Source organism: Lycorma delicatula, chromosome 2, assembly GCF_047948215.1.
Source record: "Lycorma delicatula isolate Av1 chromosome 2, ASM4794821v1, whole genome shotgun sequence".
Classification (NCBI taxonomy): domain Eukaryota; kingdom Metazoa; phylum Arthropoda; class Insecta; order Hemiptera; family Fulgoridae; genus Lycorma; species Lycorma delicatula.
This window is the reverse complement of record NC_134456.1, coordinates 146,173,847-146,190,479: the sequence shown is the minus strand read 5'-3', so window position 1 is coordinate 146,190,479 and position 16,633 is coordinate 146,173,847. Positions and strand designations below refer to the sequence as shown.

Here is a 16,633-nt window from a genome sequence, read left to right as displayed (position 1 = left end):
TCAGAGTACTGAATAAGAGCTCTTTCCTTAGTTCATTATTTTTATTTTTTATTTTCTTTTTTGTATATCAAAAGTGCTTTCAAGGAAATTCCTCATCATCAGTTGATTAAAATTAAAAAATTAATTAATTACACACATAAAACACTAAAACATTAATATTACATATTTGACAAAATATAGGCAGTCAAATAATTAATTAAAATAATTATTTGACTGCATATATTATGTAATAATATTAATGTTTCAATGTTTTAATGTGTAATTAATTTTTAACTTTAATCAACTGATGATGAGGAATTTCCTTGAAAGCGCTTGATATATAAAAAATAAAAGTACTAATAAGGTAAGAGCTCTTATTGATTCTATACTGTGGTGGATTTTGCTGAGGTTTGTTTTGTGCTTTTGGAATTAATTAGTACAGAGGAAGATATGGACAACAAAAATAAAGTTTATTTATTTTAATAAATTAATATATATATATATATATATATCTCAAATAATATAAATCAAATATAAACAGGTTATTTATTGAAAAATAAAAGGAAAATATAATTTATTTTTCGACATAGTTTCCTGCTTTAGAAATACATTTTTCCCAGCGAGAAGGAAGATTTTTTATTGCAGCATTGTAGAATGAAGGTGATTGCGTCAGAAGCCAACTGTGTACAAATCCCCCCATGTCCTTGTCATCTTCAAATTGTTGTCCTCTTAGAGCTTCTTAAGTGGCCCAAACAAATGAAAATCGCAGGGCGATAGGTTCGGGCTGTAGGGAGGATGATGATCAAGTTGATTCCAGGGCATTTCTTCTAGTTTTGAGACTGTTAGAGCTGCAGTACAGGCTTGGAATTGTGGAGGATGATGGCCTCTCAACTTGGTTGATTTCGTCTTTTGCGGTGATATGCAGCCTTCACCTCGTTCAACAGCTCACAGTAGTAAGGATCATTGATTGTGTCACTCATGCAGAAAATCAGTCAGGAGAATGTCTTGCCGGATGAAAAAAACAGTTGAAAGAACCTTGCTAGCTCACAGTCAAGTCATGGCTTTCACTGGGGCTGCCTTCCCTTTCCTCCGTTACTCCATACTGGCTTGTTTCAACTGGGCAGTGTAATGGTGGACCCACGTTTTATCGCAGGTGATAATCTTACACAAAAACGCATCACCTTCTTTTGCAAACCGTGCTGTGAGCCTTTGTCAGACCTCCAAATGTCTCAACTTTTGATCTGTGGTCAAAAGGCAAGGGACCCAGCTCGCACATTCTTTATGGAACTGTAGGTCATTTGTGATGATTGCTGACAGCTCCCATGACTTATTCCGACCTGTTCTGCAATTTTGGATACTCTCACCCATCAGTTGTCTTCAAGAATGTCTTGAACCGCGCGAATGTTTTTATAATGCTGGTCCAAGGATGGGGATTGTGTTCCTGATTTTCCACTTGTTCTTGTCCTTCCTTGAACTCTTTATGCCAGGCAACACACAAATCCTTGACAATGTTTGGTCCCCGAACTGAGCAGTCAATCTCCAGAAATTTTCCATTGCTTGAACTCCTTAATGAGCAAGAAATTTTATAATTATGCATTGTGTAGTGGAGGGGTGTGCCTGTTGTTCTGACATCGTGAGCATTACTGACGAATTGGTTGGGAGTGTGGAATGGCCGCCTCCCACCACTTGTAATGACTCCACCATGCTTACTAGAAGCGCGGACCCATTCTTACCAACTGTAGACGCTCAGGAACAAAAATCCTGTTTATATTTGATTACTCATATATATATATATATATAAATAATAAAAAATATTTATATATATATATTTTGTGTTTCTAGAGGTAGATGACTAAAATTAAAATATTCATAAGTTTTACGTAAGTTTAATTCTTTTTTCTTTTATTTTCAGTGAAGATATTTTGGTTTTTCTTACTGGCCAAGAAGAAATAGAATCAATGTCTAGTTCTATACGTTCAATATTGAAAGTAAGAATTTCAAATTCTTTATTAATAATATATTAGGGTTGCTCAGCAATTTAGTACTTTTCTTACTAAACCTTCATGATATTAGGAAGTTGGAAACCATGTTCCCATTTTTTTTTTTAGCCTAATATGATGAATTAGCCATTTTTAAAAAAGATTCTACTGTTAATTTATTATATTGTGCTTGTGTATTATTATTGTTGGTATTATGGTTTTTATTGTTTTATATAACTTACTGATATTAAAATATATCATTTGTATGGCTTGTTTAATTTTGTTTTAGGATCCTCAGTGTAGTGGACCACCAATGAAAGTTTACCCCTTATATGCAGCACTTAATACTAGCAGACAGCTGGATGTTTTTCGACCAGCACCTGCTGGTACAAGAAAAGTAATCCTTAGTACAAATATTGCAGAAACCTCTGTTACCATTTCTGGAATTAAGTATGTTATAGATAGTGGAATGGTTAAAGCAAGGTAATTTTTTTAGAGTTTTTTGTTTTTTAAGAACACTAAAAATTTCAATAAATAGTCAATTAATTTAAATAAAATCCTTGCTACACAAATGCAGTTTTTATATTAATGTTGAGTAAATACATAGTGTATGAAACAAATGTTTGAAGAAATTTAATGTATATTATTTGTGGCTTAGTTGCCTATTTTGAAGAGTCGTACTACAATACATGTTTTAGTAGTACTAAAAGTACTACTCAGTATTTTGTTCATTACTTAATCATCTTACTTGGTTAAAAAATGTAACTAAATTGTATTATAACTTGGATAAAAATGTTAATTCTTATCTCTTAAAAATATTCAATCTGTGCTTAACTGATAATTCATTGGGCTAATAATACTACCTAAATTAAAGCTAAAGTGCAAACTGAATTATACTTTTCAAGGTATAGAAACAATTTTAGAGGAAGGTCATTTTACCTGTCTGAAGAAACAATTATTCATACTTGCTGCAGAGAATTTTTTATTTACATTTTGTTATTTTGTAGCATGATGTTGATTAATAATGTTATTAAACAGGAAAAATTTATCTTGGAAGTGGTTGTCATTTTATATAATAATAAGATAATAGTGATTTCTCTTGGTTATATTACCATTACTATTAACCCAACAATGTGATGGAACAAATTTTCCAGTTGAATACAATAAATTATTAATTAAAACATTCTTTAGTGATTCATTTAACGATTTTTAAAAGCTACTTTTAAAAAAAGAATTATGAAAGAATGTTTTATAACGTCTAATCTATATCTCTGAACCATGCAAATCTGATGTATTTTTTCCTGCTCATAAAATTATTATAAAATTACTATTATTGTAAATTGTCTGTAACACTTTTTATATTTTAATTTTGTTTGCTTTAATAGGACACATCATGCTGGAACTGGTCTAGATGTGCTGCGTGTTCAAAGTGTATCACAAGCACAGGCTTGGCAAAGAACAGGACGAGCTGGAAGAGAAAGTGCTGGATTCTGTTATAGAGTATATACTAAATTGGTTAGTTTTTGAACTAATTTTCTCATTTGTCTCATTGAACATTTTGATCATTTGTAAAATAATTAATTTTAATATGTTGAAAGGTTTTGTATCATAAAATGGAATAATCATTTTTGTTGTTTTTGTTGCTATAATTTTAGGGTGTGTTAATTACAGAATTGTTAATGTTATTGTGAGAAGAGGAATATACTATATCGAGTAGGCTGAACTTAGTTATTGGCTGGTAGTGCTTGCAGCATGTTAATTCAATTCTTGTCTCGCTGATTAAAGCATATAAAAAGATTTGCCAAGCAGATATTCAGTAATCTCTACACTTAAAAAACCTACAAAATAAATAAGTTAACAATAATGGTTGGTTTACATCAGTGTTGGGTTGCTGCTTTTCCACTGCTGTCCATTGAGAACTGCTACTTTCTACTACTTTTATAAAATTGCGGTTAAAACACAGCTGTTATGATGCAGCAAATGCTCACTCATGGAATATTCACAATGTTCAACTATGTTTCAAATAAGTGACTATGAACTCGTTGCTGCTGTTTTACTGTTAGGAAGAAGAGAAGATATTGGGTACACCTGTTACTTAATTTACAAAAGGCTGACAATAAGAGATTTTCAAATGAGATTTACTTATTACAGAATCTGGATGAATTTTTCAAATATTATAGAATGTCTGTAAAAACATTTAATGAAGTTGTATGACTGTTTGAACTGACATTGTAAAGAAGGGGAATAGAAGAGGAAATGATATTTCGCTACATTAAAGATTGATGGTTACTATAAGGTATGTATCAATTTATATATTTAAAGATAATTAAAAATACAATATTGCCTAATTACAAGTAGGTTATAATTGCATTGTACCTGCAGAAATGAAATACAAAAATTTAGAAAAGATACAGAAATACAAAAGATATAAATTTTGAAAGTTAATTAATTTTTGGTAAATTTTGTAAAAAGTCTGAGTTTAAATCGAATTTCAGTGAAAGTCAATAAGTTGTCTGAGTTTGTTATATTTTCTGGTGAATAAACTATAAATTGCTGTGGTAATGAAACATACTCTTGCGAGGTTTAGTTGCTGAATCGTCGTCATTATTGACTGTTTTTTTCAGCCAACCTATCAGGCTGGCTATTCTATCAACCTATCAGGCTGGCTATTCTATCAACCTATCAGGCTGGCGTGTTGTTTTGTTTTGCAGTTCTTGTGAAGTAGAATAACTTAAATTACTGGGTAGTGGCTACTCTTCAAACACTGGTAGAAGAAAAGACAGCAGGTCATAGTAATATTTTTTTTTTAACTGGGTACCTGATTTAATGGTTTTTAGAAAGTGAAAACTTTTTTGGAAATTGTCTTTAATGCTTTTCCATTTTGTTCATATTTGTTTAACTGGAAAAAAACCAAGAAAAAGAAGTTGTTTTTTGTTATAACAATTTTTTACAATAATTAATTCAGTGCAATAATCATACCTTAGCAGGTCCCATTGCTAAATATTTTGCAAATAAATTCCATGTAATTGAATCTTATCAAATTATTTTTATTTATAATTGCTTATTTACATTTTTTTAAATGTTTGTAAAACCTGAATTTCTTAGATTAGAAGTACTCTTCAAGTTAGGGCTGTAACCTCAAACAAAATCAGCGTGCATCATTTTACTACATAGATAATGTAATAATTATAATTAAATGTAATCTAATAATTACTGCAATTTTATAAAAAATTAATTGTAAACATTGCTGCTGTATTAGAAATTATTTTTCTTCAATCTTTTTGTTACAGGTACCTAGTGACAGGAGTATCATTTCATGCTTTATGATACTAGTTCGTAATTGGCATTACAACAATTTCCAGCATCGTAAAAATTATTTGCATTGCCATTTGGAAAAATTTACTTCATAAAGAACTTTCACACCTACACACGATCAGACAAATATCCAAAGTTATTTTTTTTTGATAATTCAGATTACCAAATTGCATTGGGGTAAACACATGTGAATTACTACTTCCAACAATAGTGGTTCAATGTATTTTAATTACAAACATTATTTTTCTATAGTATTACTAGCGTTTATTGATGCAAACTATTGTTTCACATCAGTTGATGTTGGGGCTTATAGTCAAGAAGAAGGAGATGGCTGGATTTTCCAATAATCTGTTCTTGGACAAAGACTATAAAACAATCAACATTCATTCGAAGGTAGCCCAGCACTACCAATCCACCCATGCTGTATGTCATTGTTGGTGATGAAATTTTTGGCTTAGCCAAACACTTTATGAGACCTTATCCCAGGAAAAGTTTAACTGTAATCTGTAAAGTGTTCAATTACAAAACACCTACTAGACAATTTGTTTTGTATGTGCCTTCAAAATCTTATCAAATAAATGGAGTTAATACAGCAATATTAGTATGATGAGAGTTTGCTGAAATAATTACTTAAGCTGCTTGCGTTACATAACTTCATTAGTGAAAGAGATTGTTACAATTACAATGACATGCTTATTATGACATTGAACCAGTGAAACTTTGCAATTTAAGCAAAGTGTGAGTTATTTGCAAATTATTTTATGTCGCTTGATGGCCGCATTGACTGGCAGTACAGAATAATATAATGTGTTACAACTTATACTTACTCATAGTTCCAAGTGCAGTTTTAATAATCACATGTTGGGCTGAAAATAATAGACCAGATTTTTAAAATTATTTTTAATTTGTACTTGTTATGTAGCTTAAAATAAAAAATACAAAAGAAACAACTCACTTTCTGCAATTTTTCCCTCCTTGGATAATTGACCCCGAGTTAATTACAGTTTTTTCATACACTTCTTTCCAGTCATTCATTTTAAAATCCTGCTCAGAATATTCCTTACTGGTTAAGTCACACAAGGATTCCTGTACTAGTGTTATGAATTTTTCTGTGTTGACCATTTGAACAAGTTGTAAGGAACTGATTGTCACAGCCATAGCAATTTGAGAGTTGGTGTAAACAGGCAGGTTTAAACATGTATATTTTGATTAGATAGCGGCTGGTATGTCAAGTGGTTCAACTTCAGCAAGTTACTGTTGAACTATCATCTGTTTTTGATAGAAGCACTCTACAGTTCAAAGAAACATGCTTCAGAAAAGGGGTTGGACCGCCACAGTTGAACAGAAGTGACCCAATCACTGATGTAAAAAAACTCTAACTATTGTATGTTGATATCTGCTCAGGAAAATATGCAACTTATGCTTCACTTTCAATTCCTCTAATTTGTCATAATATAACCCACGGGGTTGATCTAGAGGAGAAATCATAATCGCAAATCTGTTGATTTTGAAGTCGAGAGTTCTAAGGTTCAAATCCTAGTAAAGGTAGCTACTTTTATATGGATTTGAATACTAGATTATGAATACCAATGTTCTTTGGTGGTTGGGTTTCAATTAACCACACATCTCAGGAGTGGTCAACCTTAAACTGTACAAGACTCAGTTCATTTACATTCATACATATCATCCTCATTCATCCTCTGAAGTAATTCCTTACAGTAGTTCCAGAGGATAAACAGAAAAAGAGAGAGTTTGTCATAGCATGAAAATTATATTTGCTGATTATGTCTTGCTTGGTGTATATTTTTATTGTGTCCAATGCACAGATGATATAAATTTATTATTTATTTTACCTTTGATAAATTTCACAAAATATTTTTCATATGCTAAACTTTTCTGACATATTTTTTTTTCTGCTCTCATTTCAATGTTAGAATGAATAATTGTGTTTTATGGAGGTTGGTTTTCATATTCACCTTGTGTCAAATTAAACAATGACTGGTAAATTACAAAGGGCACTAGAGAGGTTTTGCAATTTGATGGAACGGATCAGTTAGAAGTTAATATCTGTTTTAGACAGACCCCCCCCCCCCCAACCTGCACTATAGCCACTCTAGTCACTTTCTCAGTGTTATTTGCTTTTTAGCTATGTTATTGAAAACAGATAGTGATGTCATCATGCCAGAAACTGAAACTGACTATTGGGGGGCAATTTTGGATTACAATTTTACGTGTATTATATGTGTTAACAGTTAGAGAAAATGAGACTCTTGCGCTTGGAGAGGATTGTCCTCATTGTACAACAATATTTAGATTGTACAGAGAATTTGAAAGTGAAAAATTTTGACTCCAACGTCAGGTTTTCTGTCTTTGTGTTAAAGGGAAGCATTGTTAAAGGGAAGCATTGCTGATTAGTAAAAAATGCTCAGACAAGCAAGTGACTTACCACCAAATAGAGGTGTCCTTGAGCATTAATTCATGAGCAGTTAATGCTATTCTGCGAGACCAACTTCAAGTTTAAAAGCTTTGTACCATTTGAGTGCTGCATAACTTGATTGACGATCAGATGACATGTTATGATGTATCGAGGTTTCATGAAATGCTGAAAATTTTGTAAATGGGAAATTTCCTTATGTGAACAGTATTATCACAGGTGAGAAAACTTTTCTTTACCATAATGATGTTCCGATTAAGGGTCAGAACAAAATGTGGGTGTTTGAAAATAAGGAGACACTTGTGGCTGTTTGAAATTCAGATCAGTGAAGAAGAGAATGATGGCCGTATTTTTTAGTGCGAGAGGAATTTAAAGGAAGTTGTGTTGGAAATGTTAAAAGGCTTACAAAGTGAAGTGGTATACTGAGGAATGCCTGCCTAAAGTTGCCACAGTTCTCAAGAAGCTACGCGCCCAAACTCAAGGAAGGACACATGGTTTCTTCATCATTATATCACTCTAGTGCACTGCTCCAGTGTTTGCTGTGATTAGTTGGCCAGCACTGGAATAAAACTGTTAAGAGTGTATCCTCTCTACAGTTCTGACCTGACTCCATGTAACTGGAATGGACTGCACTCCCAGGTGAAGAACAGACTGAAAGGGAAGCCTTTTATGAGTGCTGATGTCCTAAGGGTTTGGAACAGTGATTGTGCCCAAATCTCCGATGAAATATGGTAGGGTTTCTTTGAATACTGGTCTCAAAGGTTGGAGAAGTGTTGAATATGTATTAGAAATTATTTTATAAATTATAAAAAATGAAGGTCATATTGCAAAACTTTCATAATGCCTTTTGTTTGTGTCACTTTTTAGAGAACTTGAGTTTAAATACAGTATTGGTGATAAGTAATGATTCACTTTCACATTTTGCAATCATTAATGTTTTAACAATTTTTATTTCTAATAAATAATATTTGTAAAAAAATGTTTATTTTCATAAATTTTTAAAATGTGTATTTTTATTGTGTGTATTTATGAGTTTATATTTTCTTGTTCAGTTCCAAGAAATAAAGTAAGATATTTAAAAATAGTACACAACGGATTTAGTTGATCGGTGCTACTAAATTACTTACTACTGCTAGGCAAGTTTAATAGCCCAGACTGTAATATAGTTAGTATTTACATTCATTAAAAGATACCATTTCTTCAGTATGCACTGATATTAAAACTAAGAAATTAAAACATAAAAAACCACTTACCAGCCATTGAAAATTTACCATTTATAATAAGTAAATTAGGAAGGGGTGGTGAAGTTACTTTTTAGATGATAATAATATGAAATTATATTCCAAACAACCAAATTTATCAGTTTGTGTGGTAATTAGGATTATTATAGCAGGCATTTATTTTTTAATTGTCAACAGTCATTTGTAAAATGAATTAAAAAGAAGTTAAATAAATAATGCAAAACTTCATTAAAAATTATCATCTTGTATTGTTAATTAATTATTAGAGAAATAATACATTTTTATATACTCTTCAGTTATTTTCAACATTGATTTTTGCCTCTGTGATCTGAATAGAAGATGAACTATTACTAATTTTATTCTCTATGGAATTTTTATGCTACCAGATTATTCTGTTAATACTGAATAATAATCTTAGCTAGGATAGTGTAATTAGCAATTATTTTGGAAATAATTAATGTGTAAAGAAATCATGTTCAGAGAATATTATAGGGGATTTTTCATGCTTATTCTATTTTATTACAATATCATACCTCACATTAATAATCATATAATCATATCAATAATGATATTAATATCTTTAACACAGACATTTACAAACATTAATTACTGGCTGTGATTTTTATTCAAGACTAACTGAAATGTAATAATCTGAGTGATTTAATTGCAGATCAAAGAAGGCATAACAAATATGGTGGCTAGCACCACTCAGCAAATGATTGCAGCCTCATTTAATATGTTAAATGAAATAGCATTTCTGTTTACTTGAATTCTTAAGAAAGTAATGTGTTATAATTAAAAGAAATTGTATGTGTTTGCAGGAGTTTGCTGGAATGTTGAAAAACACCATCCCAGAGATTCAGAGGTGCAGTTTATCTAGTGTTGTTTTGCAACTCTTAGCGATTAATATTAATCCACTGAATTTTGATTTTCTAGACAAACCACCAAAAGAAGTAAGAATCTATGCTTATCAGTTTATATCTTATTATTTATAAAACTAAGTAAAGATAAGACATGGTGTATTAACTATATGTGAATCTAGTTCCCACTCAAAACACATTTATTTGTATAATTGCTTTTGTTTGTTATTTTTTTCTTCATTCATAGATCCTCAAACATTTAAATTTGGTTTTAAAGACTTGTGAAATAAAATTTGGTGGTAACTAAAAATTACAACATTTTTAAGTATATTTAAGTTAAAGTTAGAAAATTTCTCCAAAAATTTTGATTAAGATTGAAATGTCTAAAAATTCTAAAAAAATTTAGTTAAAGAATGAACAAAAATTGTTGGAAAGTTATACATAGTATTATTTGCATGCTTCAAAATCCACCTCTCATCTCAAAATATTGACTGTAAATTGATATTATTATGATGCAATTTCTTACTAAATGAATAAATATACATTAATTTATCTATGTAATGTTTTTTTATAATCTGTAAATTTAATCTTAATAACCAGTATTACTCATTAATCAATTAATGTGACTTTCTTGAAGCAAGCTAATTCATTATATCTACAGATTTTGGGTTTGGGTTTACGCCAATTATTTCCTATAATGTGATGGAACTGATCTTCATATCAAAAACTGAACTTATTTGCAGATGCTGCTGATAAAAAATTAAAGTTAATTTTAAAAAGCTCTTTGCAAATAAAATGAAGTAAATGGTACTTATAGGCAAAAAATACACAACATTTTTAACATAAAATAAAAATGTTTATGGAAGGTTCTGGGTTTGAAAAGCTTGGTATTTTCTACATGCAACAAAATTTATTTCTTATTGTAAATGAGGATGATAACTATAATTGGGCATTAGTGTACATTTTCTAAATAAAAAAATTACTGAATCAAATTTAATATTCAAAGAAACTTTTATTACATAAAAATATGTAAATATACACTATTTTATTAGATAAAATTGTGTGCTTATGGGCAACTATTTAAAACTGCAACAGTTGATTTTTAGAAACTGGTGTTTGAAATTTAAGTTGATTTTCAGAATACAACAAAAAAGTTACAATTGTTTACATATCCCATATAAATTGCCTACAGAAATAATTTTTAAATATAAAATAAATTTTATCTTATCTTGTTTGAAGTAGGAGTAAATTCCTTATTGATAGCCTGGTAGTATAAAATAATAATTTATTTGTAAGCCTGAAATGCATGTGACAAATAAGTCTCCAGTGTCATTTTTCAGAAGATCTCATAAGAAAGCTACCTATTGTAATGAGTACCATGATTTGACTTATGGAAAATTTCGACATCTTCACATTTCACATCCCCCAGACCCCAAAACCACCATCATTTCAAAATTTATATATGTATATATATATATATATATATATATCACTTTCTTCTGGACATAACTGCTCTAATTTAGCACCAATCACTTTCAAATTGATACATAAAGTATATAATGACCCAAAATCTTGGTGGAGTTTTTTAATGGGCAAAATCGGACCATGGGGGTGGAAATTGGGAGCTTTTTGAAAAAAAAACAAAATATTGCTATAACTCTTAAGTATGTAAAATATTGAATTTGTTTAAAGTTCCTACTATTCTTTGGATAAGGGCCTAAAACGTATTTAAGAAAATTGTTTGATGTGCCAACCATTGGGCCAGGGAGTGGAAAAAATAGGGTTTCAAAGACAAAAAAGTCATACCTCCCTTAATAGCCACAGTATTGAATCAGTTTAAAATGGACGTTTTAAACTTTTATCTGTAACAATTTTTGTTATGACCAACCCTTATAGCAAGGGATGGCCAAAATATTTGTAGAATTGTAAGAAGATGGGCTTGTCGTATGACAAACATGTGAAACTTTTTTCACATGCAACCATTGTTGTATTGACTAAATTTGAAGTTTTTCTTAACTTTAAGGTGGACATTTTTTTATCCCCTACTTAGCACTGGTGAAATCTACCTCTGCCTTCTGGTGTGCCGAAAGGGATTTTTTTTTTAATGTTCAGTTATCTTATAATCTGTGATTACTCTTTATCTGATAAATAATTATCAGAAAGGTAGAATAAAGCCACAAAATTATTTTCCGAAAACTCTGTAGACACCTTATATGAATTATTTGATATTTAACTGTAATTTTAATGAATTTATTTTGTGCAGTCTGTTGTAGAAGCTATAAATTTATTACATCAACTTGGAGCTGTTGAATGTGTTGAAAATCCTCACTTAACAGCACTTGGTAAAAAAATGTCTCAATTTCCTCTTGATCCTCGATTCTCCAAAATTATTCTGTCTGCCAGTGACTTTGGGTGCCTGTAAGTATTTTTTAATGTAGTTAGTTATTAAGGTGATATGATTGATTATTGCAGTTTAAATAAATAATATTATAGTTAAAGTATGAAAATTCTTATTTAAAAAAAATATTTATACGGGTGTTTATAAAAGAACCCTTTGGTTCCAAAAAAAGTATTGAAATAATGGAATCAGTTAAAAGCATCTGGTTTTCATATTTACGTTATATTATAAAGCTTTTCATTGCAAATATTTGTCATGGTTGGCATCAGTCTATGACCTTCATTACGTATCTGGTCGGCAGTCTCCCTCAGTCATATAACATTGGAGCAGAAAGCTCAGTGTGTGATTTGGTTTGTAGAAACAAGATTGGTTATCATAGTTCAGTAAAATTATTGATGTGAATATACCACGCTTATGAATAAAACAATATTCCAGTGGTTTAATCAGTTCAAGGAAACTGGCAATGTCTTAAAGGGGCAGTTATCAAACACGCTGTCAGTATCTGAACAGAATGTGGAACAGATTCGAGCATCAGAGTTCTTTTATAAACATTTGTGTTCAACATTCTTACTGATATTTCTACTTCATATATTCATGTGGTTAGTTTATTTTATGTTGCCCTCTTTGATTTTTGTTTATTACTTATTAAAGTTAAATTTCAACAAGACAATAAATGAATTGTGATGTTCTCAAACTTTTTCGAGTTTTAAATAATCAGTTTATTACTAATGAATACTGAATATGGATCTTTTATTTTAACTTTTTTTTATTTGTCTAAATAGGTTAAAAACTTGTTTATTTTGTATGTTATGCATTCAGATCTCTCAATGAACATATTTTAAATATGAACATATTTTAAGCACTGGTAAGTTTGTGGAATATAAGGTTTTATAATCAATAAAAAGTTGTTATCTATTTTTAGGGATATTGCACGTGAAAGAAATATTAAATATTGTAATTATTTTCCACTGTTTTTTTTTGAAAAAACTTAAGATGATCAAAGTAGGATTAATTTTATAAACTACTACTTTCTTATCTAACTTTTTAATTAAATGCGATTAATTTCACCAAAGCAGTTATGAATAAAAGAAAGAATACTGATAGTCAGATTGTCTCCTTTATTTTCAATTAAAATACTTTTCCAAAGTTTACCGTATTTTTTGTTACTTTTCATTTTGTAGATATTAACTAATTTTATTTAGCACTTTAAACTTTTGTAATTCTACTTAGAATTTGGTTGGTACGTTAACCAGCATCAATATTAACATTTTAAAATCTTGAAAATTGTAAAAGAATTGAGTTGGTAAATTGTGTAGAAAGGTTCTTCTTAAAAAAGAAGGCAAAGATGTAACAAATTGCTTCTTTTTATTGGTTTGATGAAATTCATCAAATATGTCAATGAAATATGAAAAAAATGTATTCTTAATAATGTACAGTAAAAAAAGTTATATTTTTATGTTTTTAGATGTAGTATGATAAATCTATGAAAAATGTGAAACCAGAACATTTTCTATTTTATCATCTTTATAATTTTTAGCTTAATTTGTGGGGTTAGTCTAATGGTGAAACTCATCATTGCAAAATCAGCTTTTCAAAGTCAAGAGTTCTAAGATTCGAGTCCTTGTAAAAGCAATTGCTTTTATATCGATTTGAAAGCTAGACTGTGGAGAAACCGGTGTTCCTTGGTAGTTGGGTTTCAATTATCCATGTGTCTCTGGAATGTTCGACCTGAGTCTGTTCCAGATTACATGTTTACCAGTACAGTACATTTACACTTATGTTGCAGTACATCTGCAACTATGTCAGGTCTGGAAAGCCAGTAGCAGTAATTTCATTTTCCTATAATACACACCCAGACCTGGCAGAAGCTGTAAAACTGCTTGGAGAAAGCAATCATTTTCTTGATTTTCATAGCTCAAAAAACAAATGAAAATTCATACTATCTTCCACCATTTCTTTTGCAGGAAATGTACGTGTGTTTTAATGTGTGATTAAGCAATAAGTTAAAAAATCACTATATGAAAAAGACACTATAAATTGAAGAATATTGTAAATTAAGTTATATTGTTCACCCAGTTTATTGTGTTTACTTCTGAAAATTTTCAGTGTCAATATTGTACTGTAAAAGAATTTGGACTGGAACCTAGTTCTGAAGATTTAGGCAGTACATATTGAAAAACATTCTCTTTCTCTCTCTCTTTCTTTCATTCTCTTTCTCTATGTGTGTGTGTATGTGTGTGTTGTATGTACATGGGCATATGTGCATGCGCATAATATATATATATATATATATATATATATATATATATATATGTATATTTAAGTTAACTATATTTAAGTTTACTCTGTTAAGTAAACCGTGTAGTACAGTATATTGAGATGAAGACATATCTTACCTTAATTTTTCATGAAAGTACTGTTGCAGGATCCTGCACCATCAGTCACGATTGAAATAATTCCATTTGTTAAGACTCAGGTTTCATTTCATCTTCTTTAAATTTTATTAAAAGGAGGAATTTTTAATTTTATTCTAATGAGGAACTTTAAATTTTATTGTAATGAGGAAATTTAAATTTTATTTAAAGAAAGACTTTTAAATTTTAAAAGTCCTTCGGACAGCTGCATACAGCTTCGGGTGGCTGCACTCGGCACCCTCCATGCTAAAAGCAAAGCTTTACTGTACGCTGGCTTCCACTAGAATAGCCAATCTAGTATCAACCATCAGAGATTCAAATGTATTTAACAGTCATGTATAATTAATTTATAACAAAGTTACATATATGAAGCATAAGTTTGAATACTATAATAAAAATAATTTGGGATATAATCAAAACGAAGGCTTTTATTTATTTCAATGAACCAGTGAATAAAATAATACTTAGAATAATTTAAACTCAATCGAGCTATTAAACCAAGGTGGCAAATTATTCCAATTTTTTGTCCTCCGGCTGCAGATATAATAATAATAACCTCAGATATAATTTGAAAATTTTGAAGAATTATCGTCTGCAATTTTGAAGAATCATCATTTGATCTTTCACAACTGGATATAATCTAAAATTTGAAACACCTTAATACTCAAAAAATTAGTACAATAAAGGGATCGTAACAATTAGATCTTAATCATCATTTACGTAATATCTTTTTTAATTTATTATTACATTGTTTCATCATTACGTAATTTCATTGATTCATTTCACATTTAATTTACTTTGTTAATATTTCACAGTGTTGATTTAATTTATTTAATAGTATGAAATTGAAACAATTAATAAGACAAAGAGGCTCAGTAAAGGCCTCTATAACGAGAATTCACACTTTTACTGACAAATTTGAACCCTCACAAGATGATAGAATTGATTTACAAATTAAGTTAAGGAATCTTCTTAATTTGCAAGACAAATATGACGTTTAATCAGAACTGAAGTTGAATATGTTGATGATTTATCTTTGGGTTGTGAACAAGTTGAGCAAGACTTGGATATTATAGAACGCAAATTGCAACACTTAATAAATGATATGATAATGATAAAAAAATCATCGATAAAGAAATTAATTCAAATACAATATTTAAACAAACACAACTATAACCCATTAATATACCTGCATTCAGAGGTAGTATGTTAAGAGTGGCAGCACTATTTTAATATATTTATTAATACATAATAGAAATAATTTAACTAATATTCAAAAATTACACTATCTGCATTCTTCTTTGAAGGAAGAAGCCTTAGCTATCATTAAAGATCTGCCATTAACTAACAGAAATTATATTGCTCTAGAATTATTAAAGGTATGATTTTACAAGTATATAATTGCATTTCATAATGCTGAGCACATTTTAAGATCAGATTCTATAAAAAGAGATTCCGTAAATACTTTATCCAAATTTATTAATGGAATTTCCTCAAATGTGAATTCACTTGAAGCAGTGCAACTTGTAAACAAGTATGAATTTGTTGTCTTCCAATTTCTGACATCAAAAGCGGATTATAATGCTTCAAGATTATGGAAGGAAAAGTTGTCAAATGAAAGATTTTACCCACCTTCAAAGATTTTATCAGATTTCTTATTTTGAGACAACTTCTCAAAAATATTAATTCATTCACTTCAAACATGTAAGTGAAAAGAGATAACAAAATCAAAGGACAGCGTTATAGTAATTCAACCAAATCCTTAACCAAACGCTTTACTTTAAATCCTCATAAGCAATATAAAGGAAATAATGCCAGTTTTTATTAAAAATTAATTCTAAGCAATGTTTGTTTTGCAAGTCAAACCATCATTTACAACAATATAAAGCATTCTTAAATTTATCCATCAATGAACGCAGAGACTTTTGGGGCATAATAATTTTTGTTTTGTTTGTTTAAATAAAGGCCATTCTATTAATGATTGTTACTCAAAAAAGTTATGTACAATTTGTA

General features: G+C 29.8%; 1 protein-coding gene across 1 annotated transcript in view; it reads left to right on the top strand.

Annotated features, from left to right (window-relative positions):
- The window catches only part of ath (ATP-dependent RNA helicase DHX33), a 58,097-nt gene that overhangs the window by 25,180 nt on the left and 16,284 nt on the right, over positions 1-16,633 (top strand). Inside the window, exons 6-10 of the mRNA XM_075356401.1 lie at positions 1,892-1,967; positions 2,248-2,441; positions 3,344-3,473; positions 9,770-9,901; positions 12,072-12,226. Coding sequence (XP_075212516.1) covers positions 1,892-1,967; positions 2,248-2,441; positions 3,344-3,473; positions 9,770-9,901; positions 12,072-12,226 — 687 coding nt within the window. The remainder of the gene's footprint in view (positions 1-1,891; positions 1,968-2,247; positions 2,442-3,343; positions 3,474-9,769; positions 9,902-12,071; positions 12,227-16,633) is intronic.